The following is a 26,065-nucleotide window of genomic DNA, read 5'->3' as shown; positions in this document are numbered from 1 at the left end:
GTCGAGACAGGAGGTGGAGCCATACGACGAAGTGAAGAGCGAATGCGGGGGGCGCTCGACACGGGGTCCCGACCCGACAGGGAGAGGGGTGGGTGGGTGCATGGACTGAGGGACCGTTACACAGAGAGTGGAGTCAGTTAGACGGGAGTGCGCGACTGCGCGAGACGTTTTACAACAACATGACGTGTACATGTACATGTGTGTGCATCGTTCTTGTGAACGATGTGCTTGTGTTGGCTCGCGCGGCTCTCGGTCTCGCGCACACTGTGCGTCCTTTTTGTTTTCTTATTTCACCTCGCTGTCCAGGTTGTGAATATTTTTACTCGTTTTTGAGGTCTCGTCTCTCGTGACTCGTCAAAACGTCACGTCAAAAAAAGTACAAAGTCATGCACAAGCTTCCGGGGCGATAGTTCAAGGGTGTGGTGGCACTGGGCACAGGCAGCATAGACAAGAGACAAGTTAGCGTGGGGTGCGGCACAGGTCAAGGCAAGGCACAAGCTTGTTCAGGGTAGCAGTCAATCATGGGGGAGAGCCCGGGGACGAGGAGGGGGTGGTGGCGAACATGTCGCGCCCGGGTAGGAATAACAACCAGCAGTGGCGTCGGCAGGACACGGCGAGCACCTCACGGTGCCGCCGGCGGCTCGGGTGCCACGGGGTAGGCTACAAGCGGCTGCGCCGGGGGCATGTACTGCGGAACGAGCGGCGAGGAGCGGCGCGGAGACATGAGCGGCGCGAGCGCCGGCGAGGGACTGCTCGTTTGCTGCATGGCGTACGCGGCGGCTGGCATCGCGACGAGGGGGCTGCTCGTTTGCTTCATGGCGTACGCGCCAGCAAAGGCTGGCGGGGCCAGCTGCTCGCGCCTTGCCGAGGTCTGTTGGCAGATGCGGCCAATGCATGGCTTCTTGCGGATGCCCGCGCCGCCAAACTTGGGCTTGTCGCGGCACTCCTTGCACACGCCGCAGTCAGGCGCGCGGCACGCCGGGCAGGTCCCGCATCGGCGCATGATGGAGCTCGCCTTGGGCTTGGCCGCGTTTGCCGGGAGGTAGGCGGGCGCCGCCTTGGGCTTGACCAGGCCGGCGGCGGGCTTGCGCGAGAAGGAGCGCGCGGCAGCGAGCAGCAGCTCGTAGCTCGGCCCCGTCTCCTCCTTGTGTGGCGCGAAGCTCGCAATGTCCTCAGCATCGCCCTCGTCGGAGAACGCAGGCTTGTGCGCGTTGACGAGCCGAATGCGCTTGCGGTCGGGCCTGTCGGGCGAGACGGAGTCGGAGTCGGCATTCTGGGCGCGCAGCGCGTCTTGCCGCCGCCAGAAGAGGTCCCACTCCGCGTCGTTCATCAGGCGGCACGTCTCCATGGGGTCAGTTCGGGTTTGCGACGCGACGAGGCGAGGACTTGGGCGACCTCCTTTTGACAGCACGTCGCCAAGGACGTTCGAGTTTTCATTGGTTTTTAACTCTTAATCGTGAAGTCAAGCTCCGTCAACAGAATGCGCGCTGTGGGGTACCGTGCTGTTGGCTGGTAGGATGTACGAGCTCGTACTGGTCGGGTGGAGCTGCGAGAGAGCTGCGTGCGAGGCGCTGGAAGGTAAGAAAGCAGAATTTTGTGTGTCAGAGCTCTGTCTCTTGTTTGCCTCAGAGAGTGGCGGTGGCTTGCGTGCGGGGTCGTTGGTACTTCCTACGCGCACGGGCCGTCCTTATTCATTCTAGTGCCGCCTCCAACTTTTGCTATGAAACGCGCGTCGGCGCCGGCGTTACAGATGGATGAGTCTTGGCTTGCCGGCGTGGAGTCCGAGCTGTTCCCTGGCGAGCTGCTGGAGCCGGAGCAGTCGTCGCCAGTGTGCGGCAGGCATGAGTCGCCTGACGGGCTGGACTGGCCAAGCCGACCGTCCTCGCACGGCTCGCGGCTGTCGTCGGCAGTGTCGCTGCCTCAGCTGCCGGTGCGGGGGTTTCGCGCGCCCGAGGAGAGTGCTAGCGAAGCAGTGGACATTTACGACCTCGTCGGCTCAATCGAATGGAACAATGAGCTTATCGCGCGAGACTCGACGGCGATGCGGCAACGAGCGAGGGTGCGTGAGCAGACCAACAAGGAGATGAGGGCACGGTGCGAAGAGGCGGCCGCCGAGGAGAGGGCTGCGCGGAGGCAACTGGCTGAGTTGAAGCTGCGCCTGAAGCGCGCCCGCGAGGCGGCGCAGGCTGAGCTCCGTCGCCGGTCGCACGCCGAGCATTACGCCAAGGTTCAGGAGGAAAAGGCGGACCTGAGAAACGAGGAGGTGAACCGGCGCCTGCGCCAGCTACAGCCAGCGAGCCGCGCGGAGCTCAAGCGGGCGTCGCTGATCTTCAACGCAGCGCTGCGATCGCGTCCTGAGGCCAGCAAGGCGGACGGCTCCGATCCCAACCGCAACGGCCGGTGCCTCTCAGCTCCTCCCCTCGCCTCGCTCGCCGCCCTGGGCGCCCGCCGCCCTTGGCTGCCTCGCCGTGCAGCTCTCACCGCCGCTATCCCTCACCGCTAGGTGGTATCAGTTGTTCAAGGCGGCCGCCAACGCCACCGCGGGCCCGCCTCGAGGGATCTGGTTCTCGGAGTTCGTCGAGCTCGCGCGGCGGCCTCTCGGATCCGGCGCTCGCGCGGGCCTCGGCATTGGGCCGAAGGACTTGTCAGATGCGGAGCTGGAGGCGGTTTGGGCGGCGATTGACGAGGATGCGAGCGGTGACGTCAGTGTGGGCGAGTTCGGCCGATTCATGCGCATCGGCGCGATCCGAGCGCCGGGCGGCCATGAGCGATCGGTCTTGCGCGAGCGGGAGGCAGAGGCGCGTCGCGAGGCGGCCGACCGGCAAGCTCGGATGGAGGCCGAGCTGCAGAGGCGCCAGCACAGCCGAGGGGCGGCGCAGCTACGGCAAGAGGCGCTGCGCATCGAATCGGCGCTCAGAGCGCACCATCGCCCAGCCAGTTTGGTGAGCAATGTTCGCTTCAAGGCGCAAGGTGGCAGTGGCTGGGGGACTGCGAAACGGCTGTACCGGCAGGAGGCGCTCCTCGGAGGCACGAGCTTGGCTCGAGGGAAAACAGCGCCAGCACTCCTCCGCCACTCCCCCCCTCCCCCCTAACGCGGGTGTGCAACTCGCGCCGTAGGCCAGGCCTAGGGCCAGGCGCGCAGCCGCCCTCTCCGATGCCGCGTCGACTCGCGTCGCTCGCACGCGCGGAGAGCGTCGGGAGCAGAGAGGGCCTGCGATCGATTCTGGGCACTTGAGGAGCCGGGGATCGAACTTGTTGATACGCCGTGCGCCGAGCCCGTCAAAAAGAAGCCGAGCGCGGGTGTCCTCGAGCCCAAAGTGTCCAAGGGACTAAAGCAAGCGTAAGCCGCCCACCGCCGGCCGCCCACCGCTGTGCCCAACAATGGCGAGTCTTGACGCCGCCTACGACTCCGACAGCGACTCGCATGGCGAGGCCACCTTTGCTGTCAAGGGCCGAAGACTCTCGCTCGAGGAGGTGCTCGCCGAGGTTGAGAACAAGCCGCCTCCGATCGGCAGCGGCGGCGACGAGTTTGCCTCGCCGCGGCAGCGCTCCGCCTCGCTCGTCAACCCGCCCAAGCGCAAGAGCCTGCTCGAGCAGATCGACACCGACTTCCCGGGAACCCGCTCCTCGCAGATGGCACGGCGCTCTCTGCCGGGCGGCGACCGCTCGTCCGCTGGCGGGACTGAGCGCCGCTCCTCGCAGGCCGCGGGCGGCGCCGGGCGCCCACCGCTCGAGAGCCTGGTCGTGAGCGACGCGGCGCAGGACCCCGCGCCGGCCGCGAGTGCCGAAAAGCCGGTCGCGGCGACGCCGCGCCGCCCGACGCCGCCGTCGCCTGCTGACGCTCGCGAGCAGATGCGACGCGTGGCGGCGGCGGCGGCCGGGCCGCACGGCCTGACCAGCGTATGGACGCAGCCCGTCGCGTGCTCGCCGCGTGCGCCGTCTCAGCCCATGGTGCCTCCCGCGGCTTCGCTGACCGCGCCCTCTCCGGCGACCCGGACGCCACGCCGGCGCGGGAGGAAGAACCGGCCGCCGACGCTCGACTCGCCGATGCTCTTCTCGCCCGACGACAGCGGCGCGCCGCGCTGGCCGCTGCCGCCGACGCCGCAGTCCGAGTGGTCCGGCTTCCTCCCCGCCTGGAGCGAGTGGGCGGGCGAGTCGGTCGGCTGGGCCGAGCCCATCTCCTCGCCCGGAGGATGGACGGCTGTCGACGAGCACGGCTCCCCGCTCATGGCCATGTCGCTGGACTCGCCAGTGGAGATGGCGCCGATGGCGGCCGAGATGCCCGGCCCGATGCGGGGCGCGCAGATGCAGGTGCTGCCGCAGCAGCCGATGCAGATGCCCATGCCGATGATGCTGCCGCAGCAGTATGTCCTCGTTGCGCCGCCGCCGCAGCAGCAGCAGTTTGTGGCGGCGATGCCGTACCCGATGCAGATGCACGGCTTCATCCCGATGGGCCAGCCCATGGCGTGGCAGGCGATGCCGCCGCAGGCGATGCCGCAGCAGCAGCCGCAGCAGCCGCAGCAGCAGCCGCCGCAGCAGCCGCCGCAGCAGCCGCAGCAGCAGCCGCAGCAGCAGCCGCCGCCGCATCGGGGCACGTCCTCGCCGCCCGGCGCCACGGCGGGCGGCAAGGTGCCGTGGGGCTCCCTCGTCGCCACCGCGATGGACCCCAAGGGGTCGAGGGAGCTGCAGCAGCTGCTGCCGAAGCTGTCCAAGGGGCAGCTGGCGCGCGCGCGCGACGAGCTGGCACCGCACATGCACGCGCTCTCGAGGCACACGTTTGGCAACTACCTTGTGTCCAAGCTCGCGCCGCTCGCGCCGATGCACGCCGCCCTCGCGGCCGCCTTCCGCGGGCGCGTCGTCGAGCTCCTCTGCCACGCGCAGGGCTCGCGCGTCGTTCAGGCCTACCTTGCCGCCGCGGCGCCAGCCGAGGCGGAGTCGCTGGTGTCGGAGCTCGACGGGCACGTGGTGGAGTGCGCGCTCGACACGCACGGCTCGTGGGGCGTCTGCGTCGCCTACAGCGCCACGCACGCCCCCTTCCTGCTGCGCCAGATCTCGGCGAGCGTCGTCCAGCTCTCCCTCGAGCAGCACGGCTGCCGCGTCGTGCAGTCGGTCCTGCAGGAGGCGGGCAACGCGGGCGTCGACTGCTCAGCGGCGGTCGGCCGCATCATCGGCGGCGGGCTCGAGGAGCTCGCCCTCCACCGCTTCGCAAACTACGCCGTCCAGGTCGCGCTGCGCCAGTGCGGCGCCGCCCAGCGCGAAGCGATGCTCGGCGCGCTGATGCCTCGGCTGCTGCCGCTCTCGGCGAGCAAGCACGGCTCAAATGTCGCCGAGGTGGTGCTCTCGCTCGCGTCGGGTCCGCTGCTCGACGCCGCCGCCGAGTCCATCTTTGGCGCCGGCGAGCCCGCCTCCGCGGCGCTGCGGCAGCTCGTCGAGCACCAGTTTGGAAACTACGTGCTGCAGACGCTGCTGCGCCGTCTCGCCGACGGGCCACGCCGCGCCGCCGCGCTCGCAAAGGTGCGCGAGGCGACGACGGCGACCAACTTTGGGCGCTCGATCCTCTCCCGATTGGGCGAGGCCGAGGCGGCGTGAGCGGCCCGCCGCCTCCGCACTCTAAACTCTGTTCTGTGCGCTCGCGCATCTGGGCCGCGGCACTGTCGTTCTTGTCCCATGTCTGTGCGCTCGCCCACCTCACTCGTTGGATAGTGGTGAGGGAGAGCGCGAGGGGGCACTTCGGCGGGAGGGAAGGGTGCCTCGAGGACGCCGATCGCTCTCGCCGGGAAGGGGGGGGGGGGGCTTGGGACCCGCGGCGCGGAGGGGGGGCGTGTGTGGGATCTCGGTTTGTAGTCTCCGCGTATCTGAATCTGTGTACATAGAGAGCGTCGTCTCCGAAAGAAAACACAACCAGGTGGGGGGTGGCCGCATGGGATGTGGCGGGGGGAAGCACAGACACCGCGTCCGGCGTCCCGACCTTGCTCCTTCCACCCCCCCCTCATTTACCTTGTGCACCGCCTCGTTATACGGCTTTATCCCATCCTTCGTGACGAAAAACGAATAAGCACCAAGCTCAAGTCTCACGAAATCTCTAGTCTCAAATCTCTGCGTGGGTAGCACTGTAGACCCGAGTGGAGTCCTGAGTGGAGTCTTTCAAATCTTTTTAAGCTCTCAATCTCTAAAAAAAAAGACAAGAGAGGGGTAGGGAGGCGGGAAAAGCCAAAAAAGCCGTCCAAAAAGCCACAAAAAGCCAGCTCGCCTCCCGTTACGCGATTGCTCGCGAAGCGCAGCATGAAAAGACTAGAGAGATTTCCATTACTCGTTTGGCGCCCTAGCCAGCAGCGCGCCGCACTCGCACGCAAGACCCGGGCTCCGGGCTCACTCACGCCCAGCCTGAGCCACCGCCTCCCGCAGAAGGCTGGCCGCTGACTGCCCATGCTCCGGCCGCGGTGCAGGCATCACCTCGTGCTCAAACCGCTCCATGGCGGCGAGCATCGCCGCGGCGGTGTCGCTCCGCTGGCAAGTCCTCAGCCGCGCGATCTTGACGCACGCGTCGGGGTCGACCTGCGCGGGGAGGTCGGCGCGGTGCAGGCCGCCGCTCTCGACAAAGTCGACGAAGAGCTCAATCGATGAGGCGCGCCCGCTCGGGCCGCCGCCTGCCCAGTTGCCGCCGACGCGCCGGTCGGGCTGCAAGCCGTCGCCGAGGATGCAGAGCCGCGAGCCCTCGCCGACGCGCGTTGCGAGCAGCTTGAGCTGCGAGCAGCTCGCGTTCTGCACCTCGTCGGCGATCACAAAGGCCCGCTCGTGCGTGCGGCCACGCATGTACGCAAACGACTGCAGCTCGAGCAGGTGCTTGTTCTGCAGCGCGACCCACGCGCCGTCGCCCATGAATTTGTCGATGGCGTCGAGCAGAGGGAAGGAAGCCCAGGTCCTCGCCGGCGGTGACTGCGGGCCGCCCGAGAATGATCTTGCGGACGCTCCCCTCCCGCAGCCGTCGGAGGCCCTCCTGCACAGCGAGTAGCGTCTTACCGGTACCCGCCTTGCCGAAGCCGACGACGACGCCGACATCGTCGGAGCTGAGCATCTGCATGTAGCGCTCCTGGTCCTGATCGCGCGCCTCGAAGCTCCTCCACTTGAGTGCGTACCGGCTCCAGTCGAAGACACCGGGAGGGCGCGACGGCAGGCCATCCCGCATCGTGCCGCCAGCGTGGCCGCCGATCGACGTCCCGAAGCGGTAGGCGCGTTCGGAGCGACGTGACGCCTCGTCGGGCGGCACGTGTGCGTCTGACGGACGCAGGTCGATGCCCCACGCCAGCTCTGCCGTCCGGCGTCGCTGTGCAGGCCGCCTGGCCTCCTCATCCTCCTCATCCTCACGACCGCGACGCGCGCCAATGATGCTCTCGAGGGTCTGGTACTCGGTGGGTCGCGGACGGCGGGATGCCGACAGTGTCGCGTTGGGCAGCAGCACGATGCCATTGCTCGTTTGGAACTCGCATTGCGTGAGTGCCTGTGCAAAGCGCACCTGACCACGCACACTCTGTGGCAGCTGCACAGCGCCACCGAGATTGTTGATGGGAGCCGAGCCACCATTGCGTTCTAGGTAGCTGCGCACGAGGGGCGCCCACGAGCGGCGCAGCTCGCGCAGCACCGCTTTCATCGCTTTCATCGCTAGCTTCCCGAAATCGTAAAATTCGGTTTAAATTTCTTTTCCGCTGCGCCTGTCTTGTGTTACTAGTAGGTGTATTGTTGGCAAACAAGACACAGAGCTCACACAGAATCACAGCGTGTGAGCCTGTTTGTGTCTGTGTGTCGCTCGTGCGTGTCGTCATCATCTGTCTGTCTAGCGTCTAGCGTCCACCCATCCATACATACCGCGTTGGTGTCCAGTCCGAGCCTGGCTGTTCTTTCTACCTACCTACCTACCTGGGTAGTGCCAGTTTTAGGTTCGTTGTTAGCAGATCAAGGCACGTGTGTTACAAACAAAGGCGCCAAATGACGTGTGAGTGTTAGAGTTGTTTGGTATTGCTAAAAATCTCTCTCTCGTGTGTTAGTGCCAGTGCACGCCAGTCTCGAAGAAGAATAAAAGAATTTTCAAACAAACTCCCTCGTAAAGAAGAGAGAACGAAAGAAAACAGACAACGCAAGGGAGGGATGGGCTAGGGGATGGGAGGACGGCACGCCGCCACCACACAGACAGGGATTTTAAGGAGAGGAGTGTGTGGTGGTGGTAGTCAATAAATAAATAAACAAAGAGTCGTAGAAAATCCAAAATCCAAATCGCAAACATAGAAACCCAAACACACACAGCCACGTGGCATAGCGCATAGGAGAGCAGGAGGTGAAAGGAGGTCAGCACGAGTTCCAAGGACGCACGAGCGAGAAGCACAGCAGAGCAGACAGATGACGATCACCACCCAGCGCACGACCGCCAACTCTCCGGCGCAGGCCGACGGTCGAGTCCGGGGGCCGACGCGCGACGGTCGCGGCGCGAATAAACAAAACGGACACGGGGCGGGCAGACGCCCCATATACGCGGGCTGCAAGTTTCTCCGAGACCTCGCGAGCGGCCGGCTATTCACACCTCGGCAGTGTGCTTTGGGCAGGGCAGTGTGGGTTTCACACCCGGGGCAGGTAGGGGATCGGGCAGGTGTGCGGGCAGGGCAGCACGGCAGGGCAGGGCCGGGCAGTTGGGGTCGATTTACCTGAGACAGCCAGTGCCGACACAATTGTGTTGTAATGCGCCTACTCCTCCCCATCTTCTGCCTCGCCCTCGCGCCGCGAGCCGCGGGCGAGCTCGTCTCAGCCGTGCTGCTCCTGCACGACGACGACTTCCACACCTTCCGCCAGGTCTCGGCGGCGCTCGAGCGGCTCGGGCTGTCTCCTCCGCAGGCGCTGCTCGTCACTTCGGATGTGAACGCGATGGGCATCGGCCTGGCCTGCAAGGGCGCCGTGAAGGACCTCGAGGCTGGCAACGCCGGTCTGGTCGCCGCCGGCCTCAACACGACTGTCGTCCGGGCGGACGAGACAGACAGGCAGGTCCGTCTCGCGGCGGATCGCGTGACTGCGGAGAGCGCCGCCTTCCCGTCGTTCGTCCTGCGCAACGGCACCGTCTCGCCCGTCCTCGGTCCACGGGTCGCCGGCTCCTGGCAGGCCGCGCCTGCGACGGAGCCAGGCTGCGCGCTCTGGGCACTGTCCGGCGCCTGCGTGCGTGAGGCGCTGGCCAGTGTGCACGCCTAGCCTCGTCTCCCGTCAGCACAGTCTCCTCACGCCGCGCGGCTGAGGACAGGCGCTGGCCATGTACGTGGAACTCGGCTGCGCGCGTGCTTGCGTCGAGCACGGCGTTCGCTTCCAGCAGGCGGCGCACCGTAGGGAGAAGCCGCGGCTGGGCGTCGCCGCGGCGCAGGTGAGGGCCGCTTCCGAGACACCTCGCACTCCCCTCGCCCGCCACGCACGCCCGCCATCCGGAGCCCACCGCGCCACTCCACGACGCTTCATCGCCCAACCCGCACGCTCGCCTGCGCCAACCTCACCGCCGCCGCCATCGCCGCCGCCATCGCCTGCGCCAACCTTACCGCCGCCGCCATCGCCGCCGCCATCGCCGCCGCCATCGCCGCCGCCATCGCCGCCGCCGCCATCGCCGCCGCCGCCATCGCCGCCGCCGCCATCGCCGCCGCCTCCACCACCATCCATCGCCACCGCCGCCTCCACCATCACCGCCGCCTCCGCCTCCGCCTCCACCTCCACCTCCACTCGCGCTCACCACCCCTTCCTTCGGCGCGGCGAAGGTGGTGGCGGTGGCTGTCGGCGCGTGGGGTGCGACGGAGGGCGTGCTGCGCCTGCTTCCGCCCGAGGAGAAGCAGCCCGTCCGCGTCCTCTCCACCGCGCTGCTCGGCTCGCACTTTCTGGTGGCGGGGCTGTCGAGCTGCTGGCGAGGGGTGGTTGGGATGGGAGGCCTGTGGCTGCTCGATGACTCGGAGGTGGAGGTCAGCTTCGAGCCGCCGGACGAGGAGGCGGAGGGAGAGGGGGAGGGAGGCGGGGGCGGGGACGGGGACGGGGAGGAGGCGGTCAAGGGGGCCAGGGGGGCGGCGGAGGCGGAGGAGGCGGCAGAGGCGGGGGCGGCGGAAACGTGGCTGATCTGGGCCGTCTTCTCTTCGGGCGCGCTGCTCAGCCGGTCGCCTCCGCTGCTTGCCGCGGCGTTCGGTATCGCCCAGGCCTTCGCCGCGCTCACAGCGATCCACGCCGTCGGCGCGGTTTCGTGGAGCGACGCCGAGGACGGCGGCGGCGGCGGCAGGTCCGGTCGCGGCCTGCTGCTTAGCGCGGTCGTGCTCGCGGCGGGCGCTGTGGCGGGCGCATACCACGTGCTCCTCTCCGCGGCGTACATGCAAGTGATGGGGTCGGGCGTCCACGTGTCGGAGGTGATGGCCAAGAAGCTCTCCCTCGTCGGCGGCGTGGCGCTATGGGCCGCGCACGTCGCGCTCCCCACCTCGCGCCTGCTGTCCGACCGGCGCGCCGCGCGGCAGAGCGGCCGCTCGCCGCTCCCCCGCACCAAGCGCGACGTGGGCGGGGCGTCGGCCGGGGGCGGCTCCCCCTCCTCTCTGCTGTTGCTCGCCGGTCGACCCCTACTCGTGGGGCCGAGATCAGCCGAGATCAGCCGAGATCACCAAATCCCCCCCCCCAACAGGTCGGATCCTCGTCGCCGGTCTGCTCGCCGCCGTCGGCGCCACCGAGCTGTGGCGCCTCGTCGACACCCCCTTCACCTCCTTCGACCACGGCGACGGCCACGACGCGCTCTACCTCCGCGCGCCTCAGCTGTTGCTGGTGCTGCCGATCGCGCTGGGCGCAGCCACCGCGCGCTCGTCCACGGCGCTCGCGCTGCTGCTGCTCGCAGAGGCGGCGTGCATATGGGCGCCCCGCGCGTGCACCATCGTCGCGACTTTGTACGTGGCCGACGCCACCGCCGCTTGGGCCGACCCTCAGCTCGGCACCGCCATGGAGCACCTCACAGTCAACCTGGCAGTCTGTGGAGCGCTGCTGCTGCTCCCCGCCTTTGGCTCCGGGCGCTTCTCTGTCGACGAGCTGGTCAAGAAGCAGGACTGACGCAGACGCGCCGTTACCCCCCCCCCTCTCCCAAAATAAAATAAAAGATAACCCCTGGGCATGGAAATAAAGCTTAAAGAGGGTAAAGGGGACAACAGTGCACAACCACTCAGGCGGTGAGAAATCGCCTATATATACGGTAACCGGCGGGCCACACGGCTCGCGCACGGTCTCACGCGCTGTGACTTCGAGTGACTCTCGCGCCTCGGGCTCGCGGCACCTACAGTAGGTAGGAGGGTAGACAGCGCCCCAAAATCCACCAGTGTGGGATTTCGCGCAAATCGCTCGCATGTACCTCCTGCGAGCGCTGTGATCGCCGCAGACTGGCTCCAACTTGACGGCGGCATGGAGACGTGATGCCTCCATGCCGCCGTCAAGTCAAAATCGACATGCGAGTCGATCTTTGCCCGCCAGAGGTACATGCGGCGTTTCGGGCGACAACAGCGCTGTGACCGCGAAGTGGCGGTGGACATGCTCCCATGTTGCCGACGCGGCGCCGGAGTGGCCGGCGCTGCTCGCCGCGACCACGACGGCTACTCTGATACTCCGGGCCGACCCGTCCTACCCGACGGTGGCACTCTTCCACGTCTCGCTCACGCTGAGAAAAATCTGAAACGGCGTGCAGCAGAGTCGCCGACGAGTCGGTCCGCGTGACTCCTCGTGTCCCGCACCGTTCTCACACATCCATAAGCTCACTTTGGCCTCACTGAAGCAAGCCCTCAATCCTGAATCCTCATATTTTAGATTAGGACGCTGTCGACCCTCTATCGCGGCGACCGGGCGTCACGGGGACACGCGGGAAACAAGGATTTACACGGCGCCGGCGAAAAGGGAAAAGATTTTGCGGAATCGGAGAGGTGCTTGGGGGTGGACTGAAGATTCGAGAGGTGGACAACCACGCCGCGCAGCTAAGCCGACGAGCCCATCTCCGAGATCCATCGTCAAATACCCGCCACACCCACGCTAGCATCGTCGCGTGGCGACAACGATGAGGGCGTGGTCGCAGCGGAGGCGCAGGGCGTCACCGACGGCGTCCTCCGTTGCACCTTGATGGTATGTGCACAGAGGAGCCCTCGTCTCAGAACACCGATCGCCACACATGCGGCCAGGGCAAGGAAGCCTGCAATCGGCCCTGCAACCGTGGCAATTGGTGCTGACCCTTGAGGCTTGTCTTGCTCGGGCGCTGACGGCGACGGCGACGGCGACGGCGGCGGCGACAATCGCGGTGGTAGTTGCGGCGGACTGGGGCGCGCAGACGAGTAGATGATCAGGTTTTGAGCGCCCGATGCCCATTCGCGACCCTGCTCCTGCGGGTAGCGGATCAGGCATCCCTTGTCGTCGTAATCCCGCTGCCCACTAACGATGATACCAACCATCTCGCGCCTCTCGGTCTCGAAGACGCCCGACCCAGACGAGCCGACAAACGCGTCCAGGTTTGTGGCGAAGCGAAAGGCCGGAGTACCCGGCCTGGCCACCTGCTGGACTTGTGCCTCGCCAGTGTACTTGCGCGGGAGGCCGTCGGGGTGGCCGATGCCCATGATGGGCATCCCGACCACGACCTAGTAGTAGTAAGCGACTCTTCAAGAAGAAGCAACGCCCATAACTGACGCCAAGCTACTGATCGGGACCTCCGTTTGAGCGATTCTGACGGGTGAGGCGATCGAGGCGGGGACGCTCTGGTCCAGCCGCACGACAGCCCAATCCTGCCCGCCGCTGGACACTGAGACCTCGACCGAGGCGCACGAATAGCGAAGACTGGAAGCAAAGTGGCTGCCGAGGACCATCGACTCGCTGGTGGCGCCGAATATAAAGTCAAGTCTGACGCAAAGGTGAGGCGCGATGCAATGCCCTGCGGTTGCCACCATGTTTGGAGCAATCAGTGTGGCGGTACAGCGGCCTGGAGTTGGCTGGTCGTTGAAGCGCACAGGATTGCCCTCGCAGTCGCCGTTCAGCCGAGAGGAGAGGGACCGCTCGTACCGGAAGACGCCATCGCTGTCAAAGACCAGAGCTTGCTTGTCGACCACCATCGCGGTGGCGTTGCCGATGACACGCCATTCCAGCGGCATCGCGCTGTGCTCCTTTCTAGAGTCGCCGCCGTAGATGGCCTTGATCACCATGGCCGTCGAGTTGGCAGGTGGCGAGCCGACTTCCGAGGTGGCTCCCGGACGCGCCTGCGACAGGACGCAAAGGAGAAGCCGTCGCCCTCACAGATGCCGTCTTTCTCACAGAAGGCGTCGTCGGACTGGTAGTCAGGCGGATGGTCGAATCCGCGAGCACCGTGGTGCTCGCCGAGAGGACCATCCCCATCATCCTGCCAGTATAAAATTCTTTTTTTCGAGTTTCGCGGTCATGACTGGGTTGACGGTTTGGAACAACGATATGGAGGTGTGTCTACCGTGCGATCCTCCGCTCGTGAGACGTCGGCTGGTGCCTGACGACCTCGACAAAAACACGACGTTTCGGTGGACGCCGCCCGAGTTTGCCACCTGGGGCAAGGCGCGACAAGCAGCGTGGGAGGCGCTGCCGACGGCGGTGCGGCCAGCGCTCCATGAGCATGTTGCGCAGCCCGCTCTCCGAGCTCGTTTTGACCTCCGCCCCACTCGTCCCCGCCCCCCAGCCCGACGCCTACTGGTTCAGCTACCTCGGGCCGGGCGAGCGCGCGGTGACGGGCGAGTGGTCGGCTGCGGAGATGGCCGAGCTGCAGCACCTCGCGCTGGAGCACACGGAGAAGGTCGCCTCGGGCGCCTGGGGCCTCTTCTCGATGCACGTGTGGGTACGTGCACCCACCGTCGCGCGGCAGCGTCGGCGACCCGCCGCCGCGCCGCCACCTCCCACCCCTCTCCCTGCGCCTCCTTGTCTCAGGGCCGAACAGGGGCGCAGTGCAAGGCGGCGTATGAATCCCTCTCCTCAGAGCACGCCGGGACGCCCGGCGCCGTCCGCAAGCGTGCGGCCGGCCGGGGCTCGGCGACGGGCGCGGCGGGCGCGGCGGCCACTCCGCGGGAGCAGGGCCCTCGTTCGCTGAAGACCGCGCAGCAGGGCGAAAAGGCGGCCCGGCCCAAGGCGGCGGCGGCGGCGGCGCCGCCCGCCGGCGAGTCGCCGCTCGTCGGCTCTGTCCTCACGTTCGGCGATGCGGGGGCGGCGCCGGCGCCAGCCGGTGGCCCCGAGGCCGGCCGCTCCACCGCAGCGAGGTCGGCGCCTGGAGCCGTCAGCGCGCAGCCACCGTCACGGTCACCGAAGCTCGACGCTCTTGCGATGGCGGCGCTCGAGGCTTGCGACGAGGTGGCGTCGCCGCAGGCGCCGACCCCGATCGCGACGGCCGCGCCGCTCGCCGCCGCGACGCCCTCGTCCACGGACGTCCTCGCCGCCGCCGCCGCCGCGCCTAGCCAGGCGGTTCGACGGGCGGCGGCGCTGATGGCTGCGGCGGCTGGAGGTTTGCTGCCACACACGGCGCCCACATGGCTCACCCCGGTGATCCGGACCTCGCACCTCGAAGGCCACGGGGCTCCTGCCCGTCTCACGGGATGTGGAGGAGAGACGGGGAAGGCCGCAGACTTTGGACACATCACCGACACATCACCGTCGCCACCTGCCCTCAGGCACCGCCACCGCCGCCCCCGCTGCCCCCGCCGCCCCCGCCGCCCCCGCCGCCGCCCCGGACGACTCCGCGGCCCGCAAGCGGCGCAAGGTTGGCGAGGGGTCGGCGCCCGCGCCGTCGATGCTCCCCCCTCCTCCTCGCGCGCCTCCGCCGCCGCCGCACGCTTTCGATCGCGATGCGGGGCCGCTCGACCGTCAGGCCACATTCCGCACAACCCCTGCTGCCCTACCTCCCCAACCCTCCCCCCCAACCCTCCCCCCCAACCCTCCTCCCCAACCCTCCTCCCCAACCCTCCTCCCCAACCCTCCTCCCCAACCCTCCTCCCCAACCCTCCCCCCCAACCCTCCCCCCCAACCCTCCCTCCCAACCCGCCCACCGTCCGCTGCCCGTGCGGGCCTGAGCTGGTCGGGCGAGGGCGAGAAGCCCGCATCCTCGCCGACTGCAGGCGGTGGCGAGGCTGCTTGCGGGGATGCTGGCCACGGTGCCGCCGGCCCGACGCGATTTCCGCCTCCAGAGGAGACTTTTGCCCCGCCTCAGCCGCCGCGCGTTGCCCACAGGCGCCGCGGGAGGAGGCGCCACCGCCGGGCGCTTTGCTCGACGACTCGCTGCCAGCCAGCCTAGATGCCTCAACCGGGTGTGCTGGTGTGCTCTGTGGCCTCTTCTCCCCGCGCATGCGCCGTGCGGTATGACCGCGGCTCCACGCCCCAGCCCACATTGCACAGTCGGGGAGGGGGGGTTGACAACGTCCCATCTCGCGCGCATTTCTTGCGGCTGCACTCACCCCATTCGACGACGGCTTCCCCCCCCCCCGAAGCCGTGGCCCGTCGAGGCTGCAGGCCGTCGCGTGCGACGCGCGCCTTCACCCCCCCCCCCCCCTCCCCCTTGTCTCCGCTTCGCAGGCCTGTCGGCGTCCCTCGCGCCGCAGCTGCAGACGCCGCGGAGGGGGCGCCGGCGGTGGCGCCGGCGCCGCTGCCGCCGCCAGCGCGCCGGCTGACGGCGTCGGAGGCGATCGGGACGCAGGCGGCCGCGCTCGCCGAGCTGCGCATCCAGCGGCGCCTCTCCGCTTGCGGGATCGGCTCCGTCCGCCCTCGCACTCCGGAAGGGGCGAGCCCTTCTTGCGCGAACGAGTAGGCGCTGGCTCAACCACTTGCTCGAGGCGGAGCTCGCGCGCGTCCAGACGCCGGCGCGGGGCGAGGCGGCGGCGCCGGCGACGGCGGCGCGCGAGGCGGCGGCCGTCGTGGCCAAGTTCCGCAAGCAGCGCGAAGACTTGCTGGTGGGGCTCGCCCCGCCACGAGCCACGCCCCTTCCCACCCGCTTCCACCTCCCTCACACCGCTCGATTGCCCCCGTGGCCGCACAGGAGCGGGAGCGGCTGCAGCTCCAGTCGCTCAGCGCTATGCAGGAGTGGGAGGCCTCGGGCCGCCACCCCGCCGCCACCGCCTCGGACGCGCCGCCGGTGTTTCGCGTGTACGCGCCGCCCGCGGGGCTGCCGCGCCGCGCCACCGACTGACGGGGCGGCAAAGGCACGAGGGCTGATTTCCGGTCGGCTATAGCGCTCGCGGCCACAGCGGCCGCCGGCCCGGTGGGTGGCGAGAAGGGGGGGGGGGGAGTTCGGGGAGGGGGCGCGACGCCCCGCAATCGGCACTGCTGCTCGCGCCTCGCGCCACCAGGAGGCGTTGGATGGCGCGGGGCTGGGGGAGAGGGTGGGTGTAAGGACGGAGGCATAGCCGCGGGCGTCGTTAATGCGGCTGCGTTGTTGGCCGTTTGTTGCTTCGAAATAAATAAATAAAAACACCTCTCTAGGACACGTAGGAGATGGGTAAAAAGAGGAGAACAACAACAACAGGTCCCGCCGCCCGTGCGATTTTGTCGGGTGTTCTTTTGTGGGTGTGGTCGGCGACTAGCCGGGGTCGTCCTCACGATGGGGGACTAGCACTAGCCGTCTTCCACGTGGTCCCTCGGGTCCCTGCTGCTCCTAATCTCTTCGTACATCCTCCTGCTGATCTCCGCAAAGTCCTGCTCCCTCCCTCGTCTCGCCCTGCGCGTCTGCTGAGAGAGAGAGAGAGTTTGTTTTGTTTGTTGTCTGCTGTCTTAAGGATAAGGTCCGACAGGCACCGCGCACCGCCTCGGTATACAAAATGCGCCTGCGGGCGGACCCTTAAATCACAGATTACACCGCTATAATAATCGCATTGCTCCCTTCCTCGAGAGAATCGTAAAAAAAACAACAAAAGCTCTCAAAGAAAAACACAAAGCTCACGCGCCAGGCGCGGTGGCTTCAGCACCTATCCTCTCGCCCTAGCTACTCGCGCCGCGGTTGCTGTGGTGCGATGGCGGAGCTGTCGCAGGCTGATGAGGCCAAGCTCGAAAAGTGGGTGGCGGCGAAGAGGTCAAAAAACTTTGGCCTCGCTGATCAGATCCGCGCGGAGCTGGAGGCAAAGGGAATACGAGCCGAGCAGGTTAGGCCTCATGTGTGGGAGCCGCCGGGTGGCCGCGGCCGCGGTATGGGCGGGGGCGGCAGGGGCGGCGATCTGATCCCGATGGGGCGGGGCGGCGGCGGCGGCGGGCCATCTTTTTCGGGCGAGGGCAAGGGCGGCGGCAGCGGCAAGGGGATCGGGCACCCGCCCAACATCGACCCGAGCGTCGGGGACTGGCACTGCGCCTCGTGCGGCAACTGGAACTGGGCGCGGCGCAAGGAGTGCAACCAATGTCACGCGGCGAAGGAGGGTGTGATGCTTGTCAAGGGGAGTGCGACGGTGCTCTCTCCCCTCCTCTCCTCTCCTCTGCCTTGCCACCCTCTCCCCTCGCCTACTATTACCCCCTCTCCTCTCCTCTCCTCTGTCTCCTGACCACTCGCCTCCGCTCCAGCCGCCCTCCCCACCCCTCCTCGCTGCCCTCCTCTCCTCCACCCTCCCCACCGCCTCTGCTGCAGGGCACCAAGCGAGACGGCTTTGGCGGAGGCTTCAAGGAGTTTGATGCCGAAGAAGAGGTGCCACCACCCCCGCCTCCGCCACCTCCCTCTCCGCCACCTCCTCTCTCCGCCGCCTCTTCTCCGTCACTCCCTCGCCGCCTCCCTCGCCGCCTCCTTCTCCGCCTCCCTCGCAACCGCCTCCCTCGCCACGGCTCCCGTCGCCGCCGCTGTCGCCACCTTCACACACCCTTCGCCACCCGCCCACAGGAGCGGCGCAAACGGCGTGCGACGGAGTCGGCCAGGGTAAAGGAGGAGAACAAGGCCCAGAAGAAGAAGTGCCCGTACTGCCACCGCGCAGCGTGCATCTGCTGACGGCGCGCGCCTTTTCTCAGTCTGTTTTGCTGCCCGGCGCCCTGCGCAGACTGCCCTTTAGCGGCAGGGGGCGGCGGTGGCGTGCGGCCGCGCCCAGGCTGCTGTACATCCGCATGCACGTCCGGGGACTGGTATAGTTGGGCACCAGGTCGCTTCGCGCGGCGGAGCGCCGCGAGAGCGGAGCGGGCTGGCGGCGCGCGCGGCGCGCGGGCTCTTCCTCTTGAGTAGTTTCTCTACACTCAGTTATCGGTATCGCTTATCCACTTTCGCGTTTCGGCGCGTCGTCGGGCAGAACGATTCACGGTACATGTTGTGACAAAAATAGACAACGAAAGGCCCGCGCGACGCGGCGGGGCGCCCGCGACACGTAACGATGCATCATGCGCACGATAGACGCACGAACCTCTGCCTCTCCGCACTCGGGCGGCGGCGGCCGGCGCGCGCGGGGGCCCCAACACTCTCAGGACATCCTTCACATGGCTCTGCGTCACAAGTCCTTTACATTCGCCGCCATCCAGCGCAGCCCCTCCCACAGCCCCTCCCCGGTGGTGGCGCACGACCTTTGGATGTGCCACGGCCGGCCCTCGAGCAGCTGCAGCTGCATCTCGCTGGTGAGCTCGTCAATGTCGAGCGAGTGCGGCAGGTCCATCTTGTTTGCAAAGATTAGCACGCACGCGTGCCGCATCTCGTTGTTCGCCACCATCGTGTGCAGCTCCTCCGCCGCCTTTTTTATGCGCGCGCGGTCGTTTGTGTCGACGACGTAAATCAGGCCCTGCGTCCCGGTAAAGTAGTGGCGCCAGAGCGGCCGGATGCTGTCCTGTCCGCCGACGTCCCAGATGCTGAACTTGATGTTCTTCATCCGGCACGTCTCCACGTTGAAGTTGAGCGTCGGGATGGTGTTGACTGCGGTGCCGGCGCGCTTGGGGCCGTTTTTGAGCTTGTAGAGAACGGTGGTCTTGCCGGCGGCGTCCAGTCCGGCGACGAGCAGGCGAACGTCGCGCCCGCCAAACAAGCTAAGGCCGCCTCCCATGCCGGATATCGGCGGGTGCGTGCCAGGCGGCGGAAGCAGCGAGAGTGCAAAGCGCCACGCCCTGGTGCTCCCTTTGCCGCGCGAAGGTAGCAAAGGAGCGCTTGGGAAAAAAACAAAAAACTAGCGCGCTCCAAATTCTCGTTGTGCGACAACGAGGAGCTACTTGTGCAAGAGCTGTGCAGTGTGAAGTGTGCCCCCCCGAGGCGGGCAAAGCGAGTAGTTAACGCTATGATAACAAAAACGAGACAACGAAGATTACGAAAAAAGATCGGGGACGCTACCTAAATACCCTCGGCCGGGACGGCCGCCCTCCCCCGCCGTCTGGGCCCGGCTTTGGGCTTCCGGCACTGGTGACGCCCTCCCACATTGCGCTCATCGCGTCGGATGAGAAGGACCGCCGTCGCAATGCCGCCCTGGCCGGGCTGGCAACCTCGCCGTTGCTGACGGCCCGCTGCAGCCGCCCCGTCCGCTTCGCAGCGCCGGATCTGGCCTTGTCGGACGAAGCGAGTTGCCCCACCGTGCCGGCAGCAGTGGCGGCCGCGGCCGGTGCGGCGGGCTTCGCTTCGCGGGCTCCCCGCCTTCGCCGAGCGCGTGGCTTTGCTGCGCGGGCCTCCTCCCCCTCCTCCCGAGTCGGTGGAGCCGGCGAGATCGTCGGCTCCACCGCCCCGGCGTGCGCACCAGCGTGTACGTCGTTGCGGAGGCGATCCACAAAGCCCGTCGAGTCGGATCGATGCAAAGTCGCCGGTGGGATGGGCGAAGGTGCGAGGGAGACGTCACCGGACTCCCTCCCACAAGACGGCTCGCGCTGCGCCCACGCCGACGCTTCTTCGTCGCCCTTGGAGCTAGAGCAGCTGCTCGTGGCGCTGGCTGCAGCTTCGGCGGCGATAGCCTGGTCAGAGGTGCGCGGTTGTGGCCGTGGCGACGGCGGAGCCGAGACGATGATGGTGTGGAAGTACGACAAGCGGCTCGCCAACGGGTCGCAGTTTGTCTACTTCGGCATGGACCCGGTCGACCCGACGTCGCGCATCGGCCAGGCCGTCATCCAGTACACGCGGCACGCCATCGACGCAATCAAAATCAAGAATGGCGCCACCCATTCTGAGGTGATGTTCACCAAGGACGGGCCCTGTCTGGTCGAGGTCAACTGCCGTTGCCACGGCGGCAATGGCACGTGGATGCCGCTGGCGTCGATGCTCACCGGCGGGTACAACATGGTGACTGCCTCGATTGACGCCTACCTCGACCCCAAGGCGTGGGACAAGATCCCACCCATCCCAAAGTATCCCTTCCAGGGCAGCGGCAAGAATGTGATGTTCGTCTCGTACTGCGAGGGCACGGTGTCTGGCACGCCCGGCTACGACATCATCAAGGCGCTGCCGAGCTTCTCCTCGTGCAACGCCGATATCAAGCCGGGCGACACGATCACGAAGACCGTCGACCTCTTTGGCTGTACCGGCCAGGCCATTCTTGCGCACACCGACCCCGAGGTGGTCGCGGCAGACCTCAAGGTGATCCGCAACCTTGAAAGCTCGAACAAGATGTTCACGCTCGAAGGCGGCGCGGAGGACCGCTTCACCAAGGTCCTCGAGCCGGAGGTGCGCCAGAGCGTGCGCGCGTCGACGATGAAGGAGGGGGCGCGCTCGTCGATGGCGGACCGCATGGCCGGCCAGAAGGAGGCGGCCATCCTCCTCGCCGAGGAGATCAGGCACGCCGAGGAGGTTGCAGAGCTGCACAAGAAGTACCAACTGGCCGGCGGCATCTGCGGCGTCGCCGCGCTGCTCGGCATGTTCATGCTGAAGAAGTGAGTGGCTCCGAGGCACGCACCCACTTCTCTCTGGCGGAGGGGTGGGGACTGGGGTCAGCGGACGGATGCCGGGGACGTCCCCGCGACAGCGCCATAGCCACACCAAGTGCCACACAGGTGTCACACATGCTGCGTCAGAGCGACGGTCCATAGAGTGACCGTCAGCGAGACAGACGACGCACTCGAGCCCTCAACGACACCCCACCGGCCGAGAGTTTCGCGAGGTTTCGTCCCGCAGCCGCGCACGTGCCACGTCGGCGCGGGCGGGGAGTCTCTCTGTCTCGGCCCGGACTGGCGCGTGTACAAGTACGTGCCGGAGGTGGCGAAGTGGTGTCAACAGTAAAACAATTCAGCGAGCGAATAGAGTGGGGTAGACACATAGACATAAGACGGAGTGGGGCGCACCAGAGCCCTCCGGCCAGCCCGCAATCGAGGGTTTAAGACCGACCGCGCTTGGCGGCCGGCGCGGCGGCGAGCGCGATACGCGCTGCTCGAGCCTCCGAGTCTCGCGCCTCCCTCTGCAGCAGCGACTCCTGCCTCGCACGAACCTTGTCGAGGTGCTTTCGCTTCTTTAGCCGCCGCCGCTGCTCGAGCTTGCTCAAACCACTCATGTCCTCGTCGTCCCCCGTAGCGCCGGGCGCGTCCGGCGGCTCCTCTTCCTCTGCGGCCGCCGCCGCGGCGGCACCTCTCGCGGCCTCAGCGCCGCTAGAAGGCCCTTTCCCGGACGGAGCACCTCGCTGGTTGAGCGTGCTCGCCAGCGCAGCCGTCATCACGACCATCTCGTCGTCGTCATCGCCGCCGCCGCCGCCGCCGCCGCCGCCGCCGCCGCCGCCGCCATCCGCCGCCTCCTCTGCCTGCACCTCCGCCCGTATCGACTCCAGCTGCGCGAGCAGCGCCTTCTCCGAGCGCAGCTTCGACTGCTGCTGCGCGTCAGTCTCGACGCCGCGAGCGACGAGCGCCCGGATCGCCTTGACGGCCCGCAGCTTCTTCTCCAAGGCGCGCAGCTTCTTCTCAGCGTCCGTGAAGCGCGGCTCCATCTCGTCGACGGGCTCCGGCTCCGCCTCTGGCCGCTTCTTGGCCGCCGCCTGCTTCTCAGGGAGCGGCGGCGCACGCAGTCCGGTCGCGCCGCGCTTGGCGGTCCGCCGTGGCACGTCGGCCTTGGCGATGCGCTTGCCCTTCTTCTTGCCGCTCTCGGCGCGCGCGATCGCCCGCTTGGCCTGGCGGATCTCGCGCCGTGCCGCGCCGGCTCGCACCATTATTGGGGGATGGGAACGTAGCGTGCTTCACGCCCGTGAAGCTGGAGGCAGCCGAAAACGCTCATTTTTTAGAGACGGCTCTCGAGCTCGACGCGAACGGAGGTTTCCGGACGAGACTCAAGAACGTCAATGAGGGCTGCGAGAGAGAGCCTCGGGTGTGGCGCTACCATCGCTGGGATAGCTTCACATGCGCAAAGATGAAAGAGGGAATAGTCGTTGGATGCCTGCTCAAGGTGAGAGAGATTTTTAAAGACCAACAAGAAATCACGACTCTCAAGGTGAGTGCTATGGCGAGCGATGACGAGGGGTTCGCGCTCAGCGTGACGACCAAACTCAGGGAGTTCATGGCGCTCGGATACCCGGCACACGTGCTCAACGGGGTGATCGGGCGCGCGTTTGCTCGGACAAAGGACGTACGAACGCACCGAACGGCTCCTACGAGCAAGACAGTGTTCGTTCGCAGTGGTGAGGAGGTTTCTTGCAAAACCCTTACCCAGACGAACCAAAAATCCAAAAAGACAGACAAATGTATCTCTGTTGTTTTGTATACTGACGTATTGTGTCGGGCTACCGTCCAAAGGCGGGTGTAGTCGACCAAGGGACCACGAATCTGGTCTGTCGACGGCACGAATTTGGGATGGGACACCTTCGGGACCCGGCTGCGTGCTACTTGGATAGCACGCTTTCGGAGTACCGACGGCTAAGGCCAACAACACAAATCTCTCTCTCTCTCTGAGGCAGAAAAGGTTTCTGTTTTTTTCTCCGCTTTTCTTCACAGGATTTTCCTGTGAAGAGAGACGTAGAGAAACAGATCTTTCAAACTCGGTGTCGACCGCGCGCTGCGCGCGCTGCGCCGCTGCGCGGCGGTCCCGGGTTCCTGGCTGTGTGCCCACCCGCCCAATTTTTTATGCCGGAAATGCAGGATGGAGGGTGCGAGCGCGTCTCGCACAAGGACTCCAAAGGGCTGCTTGGCCGTCGACGTTTGGTGGCACGCGGATCTCTGGCCGAGTCGCAGGGATGTCGTCGACAAGTCTATTCGCGTTCCACTCGGCGCCGAAATCGCCGCTGCCACTTCCGCCGCCGCCGCGGCCACCGTCGCCGTCGCCACCGCCACCGTCGCTCCTGCTGCCGTCGCAGCCCGCGCTTCCGATTCCGGATGTCGACACGACGCCCGTCGACTCGACGGGAAACATCGCCAACAAGGCGATCTACGGCTCCGACTCACGACAGGAGCACAGTGCAATGCCACCAGAGTGGACTCTGATCGGCGATGCCGTCGCAATGATCTACGACACACAGGGGAATCGAGTGTTTGACAGCCAGGGCGTCTTCCAGTACGAACAAAGTCTCCACGACAAGCGAGGCGACTGCGACGGCACGCCGTTGCGCTTCAGCGGCCAGCCCACGCCGGGCCATTGCGCCGCCACGCTGATCGCTCCAAACATGGTGGCCACCGCAGGGCACTGCATCAAGCCTCACCTTTGCGGCAGGCTCGCATTTGTCTTTGGCGCGACCAGTGACGCGATGGTCTTTGGCACTCGCTTTGCTGCCGACCTCCGCTACTCGTGCGCCTCTGTCGAGATCTCAGAGTCGACGGGTGGGCAGGACTGGGCCGTGGTACGGCTGGACCGGAGCGTCCCCGACTCGGTCGCCTCACCCGTCCGCGTCGCAAGCACTGAGGTCACGATCGGGACCCCCGTCATGTGCATCGGCCACCCGGACGACCTCCCGCGCAAGTACGCCGGTGACGCACAGGTCAACGAGGTGATGCAGTCGGGGACGGACGCCTTCCGCTTCGCGACGAATCTGGACACTTTCGTCGGCTCGTCCGGGTCGGGCGTCTTCGACATTGAGAGGCGCGAAATGGTTGGTATCCTCGTCAGCGGCAGACGCGACTATGACGACAAGGGTTGCGCAATCACCTACCCGCTTGAGCGGGGTGGCGAGTGGGTGACGGGCGCTAAGCTCCTGCTCCCCTACTCGTCCGTGCCTGCTCCCTCGGCATCCTCTCCGCCGCCGCCGTCGCCGCCGCCGCACCCGCCGCCGCACCCGCCTAGCGCACCCCCGGCCATCCTCGACGGAGGCGATGACAGTGCCTCCTTCGTGATCTCCGTCGCCGCCGGAGCGTCCGCCGCCGCCGTCGCTTGCCTATGCCTTGCTGCCTGCGTCGCCCTCAAGGTGGCTTCTCCTCACGGCCAAGGAAGCGTAAAGCCTCCGAAGGCAGAGCAAGCGCCCGGCGGTACCACTGGCAATGCAGCGCAGAATTGTTGATATGCGCTCTTGCAAGTGTGCGAGAGAGACTCAGGGAGAGATAGAGAGGGTGTGAGACTCCCCCTGCCCCTCCTTCACGTTTTCTTTTTTAGTCCCCGGAAACCGGTCCCCGAAGTGCGAAGAACAAGAAGGTGACACTTAGACACTACGGCTTTAGAGGTAAGTGTTGTTCCCGGGCACTCTCTCGTTATTCTCCCCCCCCAAGCCTTTGCCCAAGCGCACTCACACTGTTCATAGAGCGCACTCACTTTCGCTGTTCACAGAAAAGCACACGTACGTTGCCGCGGCGCGCGGGCCCCACGCCCCAGCCGCAGCCCCCACCGCACGACGCTATCGAGGGAAAAGCAAAGGGCGGACAAGAGAGGAGTGCGGCGGGGCGCGGCGGGGGGCGCGGGGCGGGGCGGGGGGATTAAGGCACAGTGGGAAAGAGGTCTCGGACAATACCTTCTAGATGACAAAGGTCAAGGACGATCCGGGCATGTCAAACGGCTTGGAGGGACCCGGCTCGGGAATGTCAGTAATCGAGGCATACGGGTCGGGGGGGCACGGGTCGGGGGGGCACGGGTCGGGGGGGCACGGGTCGGGGGGGCACGGGTCGGGGGGGCACGGGTCGGGGGGGCACGGGTCGGGGGGGCCGCACGGGGGGGGGCACGGCTTGGGGCACGGCGGGGGGCACACGGGGCAAGGCTGCGGGCAGCACGGTAGCCAGGAAGGGCAGCGCACCCAAATCACGATCGCCACTAATGCGACGACGAAAGCCAGAACAATGACGACGCCGACGACGATGACGACGACGATGACAACGATATCACAAGGCGGAGGCGGCGGAGGCGGCGGAGGTGGCGGAGGGCCTTCATTCAGCCGGCGAGGGCCAAGACTGATCGGCTGCGTCGGCTTGGTCCGATCGGCTGCGCTTGACAGAAAGCCGAAGAGAGGCGGCGGCGGAGCCGCGAGTGGAGGCAGCCTGGACGGCGGCAGCGACGGCGGGAGCGGCGGCGGCGACGGCGTGGGAGGCGGAGGCGGAGACGCGGGCGGAGACGGAGGCAGCGGCGGCGGCGCCGGCGGTGACGGCGGTGAAGCAGGCGACAGGTCGGCCGCGAGCGCCCTTTTCACGGCGGCGGCAGCCCCCGCCTCCTCGGCCGCCCTGCCCTTCTCCAGCGCGTCAGCGGCAGCCTCTCCCGTCGGTTCAGCCGTTGCAATTCTGGCGACGAGGCGGCGCAGCTCGGCCGACTTGACGGGCCGCATCTCGGCCTCGGCCTTGCGCGTGCCCGCGGGAGATTGGTGGCCGAGGCCGATCAACAGCAGCGCCGCTGCAGCGAACAGCAGAGCGGCGGCGCGGAGGGATCTCGTGGCAATCATGTGTCGCCATTGAGGCGGTGTCTTGAGGCGACTGTCTTTCATCGAGATCTCGCCTCCTTTGGTGTGAATACGACGTATTTTCTTTTGCCCCCCCCCCCCGGGGGGGGGGGCTTTGGAGCCCCTCCATGCCGGTTCTCCCCAACCAACCCCGCCGACAGCACGAGCTGCCGGCCATATTGAGCGGTTCGTCCGCGTCGCGCGCTGGTGTCCAGTGGACTTCCTTCCTGGTACCCAGCGCTGACTTCTGTGACTGTCGTTGCTGTCTCTCCCTTCTCGACTGTCTGTGCTTGTGCGTCTGGGTCCGGGGATGTGTTTTTGTGTGAACAACCTGTTTTGCTCCGTGGTCTTCCGCCGCCGAAGCTGGGTCCTTCCCGCCCCCC

At 66.8% G+C, this 26,065-nt stretch overlaps 11 protein-coding genes across 11 annotated transcripts; 6 read left to right on the top strand and 5 right to left on the bottom strand.

Annotated features, from left to right (window-relative positions):
* Window positions 1–319: 319 nt before the first annotated feature.
* EMIHUDRAFT_240900 (hypothetical protein) lies at window positions 320–1,348 on the bottom strand (the record flags this gene model as incomplete). Its single annotated transcript, XM_005774179.1, has 2 exons — window positions 320–350; window positions 627–1,348. The coding sequence occupies 2 exons, from the start codon at window positions 1,346–1,348 to the stop codon at window positions 320–322; spliced, it is 753 nt and encodes a 250-aa protein (XP_005774236.1).
* A 402-nt stretch (window positions 1,349–1,750) lies between these two features.
* Window positions 1,751–5,871, top strand: EMIHUDRAFT_469750 (hypothetical protein; the record flags this gene model as incomplete). Its single annotated transcript, XM_005774178.1, has 3 exons — window positions 1,751–2,400; window positions 2,504–2,942; window positions 3,433–5,871. 3 exons carry the CDS (start codon window positions 1,751–1,753, stop codon window positions 5,587–5,589), a joined length of 3,246 nt encoding a protein of 1,081 aa, XP_005774235.1. The 3' UTR covers window positions 5,590–5,871.
* Window positions 5,872–6,369: 498 nt separating this feature from the next.
* EMIHUDRAFT_117034 (hypothetical protein) lies at window positions 6,370–7,657 on the bottom strand (the record flags this gene model as incomplete). The annotated part of the gene is made up of 2 exons (XM_005774177.1): window positions 6,370–6,936; window positions 7,004–7,657. 2 exons carry the CDS (start codon window positions 7,655–7,657, stop codon window positions 6,370–6,372), a joined length of 1,221 nt encoding a protein of 406 aa, XP_005774234.1.
* Window positions 7,658–8,646: 989 nt separating this feature from the next.
* Window positions 8,647–9,455, top strand: EMIHUDRAFT_368623 (hypothetical protein). The gene has a single exon (XM_005774176.1). It carries the CDS (start codon window positions 8,728–8,730, stop codon window positions 9,226–9,228), a length of 501 nt encoding a protein of 166 aa, XP_005774233.1. The 5' UTR covers window positions 8,647–8,727; the 3' UTR covers window positions 9,229–9,455.
* Window positions 9,456–12,051: 2,596 nt separating this feature from the next.
* On the bottom strand, window positions 12,052–13,205 carry EMIHUDRAFT_240895 (hypothetical protein; the record flags this gene model as incomplete). Its single annotated transcript, XM_005774175.1, has 3 exons — window positions 12,052–12,134; window positions 12,389–12,647; window positions 12,717–13,205. The coding sequence occupies 3 exons, from the start codon at window positions 13,203–13,205 to the stop codon at window positions 12,052–12,054; spliced, it is 831 nt and encodes a 276-aa protein (XP_005774232.1).
* Window positions 13,206–13,642: 437 nt separating this feature from the next.
* EMIHUDRAFT_117032 (hypothetical protein) lies at window positions 13,643–16,192 on the top strand (the record flags this gene model as incomplete). The annotated part of the gene is made up of 6 exons (XM_005774174.1): window positions 13,643–13,861; window positions 13,951–14,478; window positions 15,129–15,164; window positions 15,241–15,317; window positions 15,583–15,810; window positions 16,075–16,192. The coding sequence occupies 6 exons, from the start codon at window positions 13,643–13,645 to the stop codon at window positions 16,190–16,192; spliced, it is 1,206 nt and encodes a 401-aa protein (XP_005774231.1).
* An 820-nt stretch (window positions 16,193–17,012) lies between these two features.
* On the top strand, window positions 17,013–17,965 carry EMIHUDRAFT_240893 (hypothetical protein; the record flags this gene model as incomplete). Its single annotated transcript, XM_005774173.1, has 3 exons — window positions 17,013–17,141; window positions 17,268–17,438; window positions 17,861–17,965. The coding sequence occupies 3 exons, from the start codon at window positions 17,013–17,015 to the stop codon at window positions 17,963–17,965; spliced, it is 405 nt and encodes a 134-aa protein (XP_005774230.1).
* A 289-nt stretch (window positions 17,966–18,254) lies between these two features.
* Window positions 18,255–19,063, bottom strand: Arf2-2 (Arf2, ADP-ribosylation factor). Its single transcript, XM_005774172.1, has one exon. The coding sequence runs from the start codon at window positions 18,993–18,995 to the stop codon at window positions 18,453–18,455; it is 543 nt and encodes a 180-aa protein (XP_005774229.1). The 5' UTR covers window positions 18,996–19,063; the 3' UTR covers window positions 18,255–18,452.
* A 681-nt stretch (window positions 19,064–19,744) lies between these two features.
* On the top strand, window positions 19,745–20,800 carry EMIHUDRAFT_240891 (hypothetical protein; the record flags this gene model as incomplete). Its single annotated transcript, XM_005774171.1, has 1 exon — window positions 19,745–20,800. The coding sequence occupies one exon, from the start codon at window positions 19,745–19,747 to the stop codon at window positions 20,798–20,800; it is 1,056 nt and encodes a 351-aa protein (XP_005774228.1).
* A 436-nt stretch (window positions 20,801–21,236) lies between these two features.
* On the bottom strand, window positions 21,237–22,055 carry EMIHUDRAFT_240889 (hypothetical protein; the record flags this gene model as incomplete). The annotated part of the gene is made up of 2 exons (XM_005774170.1): window positions 21,237–21,494; window positions 21,660–22,055. The coding sequence occupies 2 exons, from the start codon at window positions 22,053–22,055 to the stop codon at window positions 21,237–21,239; spliced, it is 654 nt and encodes a 217-aa protein (XP_005774227.1).
* A 1,191-nt stretch (window positions 22,056–23,246) lies between these two features.
* Window positions 23,247–24,397, top strand: EMIHUDRAFT_368618 (hypothetical protein). Its single transcript, XM_005774169.1, has one exon. It carries the CDS (start codon window positions 23,298–23,300, stop codon window positions 24,324–24,326), a length of 1,029 nt encoding a protein of 342 aa, XP_005774226.1. The 5' UTR covers window positions 23,247–23,297; the 3' UTR covers window positions 24,327–24,397.
* The last annotated feature ends 1,668 nt before the right edge of the window (window positions 24,398–26,065 follow it).

Source organism: Emiliania huxleyi, assembly GCF_000372725.1.
Source record: "Emiliania huxleyi CCMP1516 unplaced genomic scaffold EMIHUscaffold_319, whole genome shotgun sequence".
In the NCBI taxonomy this organism is placed as follows: domain Eukaryota; phylum Haptophyta; order Isochrysidales; family Noelaerhabdaceae; genus Emiliania; species Emiliania huxleyi.
This window is presented reverse-complemented; position numbering and strand designations above follow the sequence as displayed.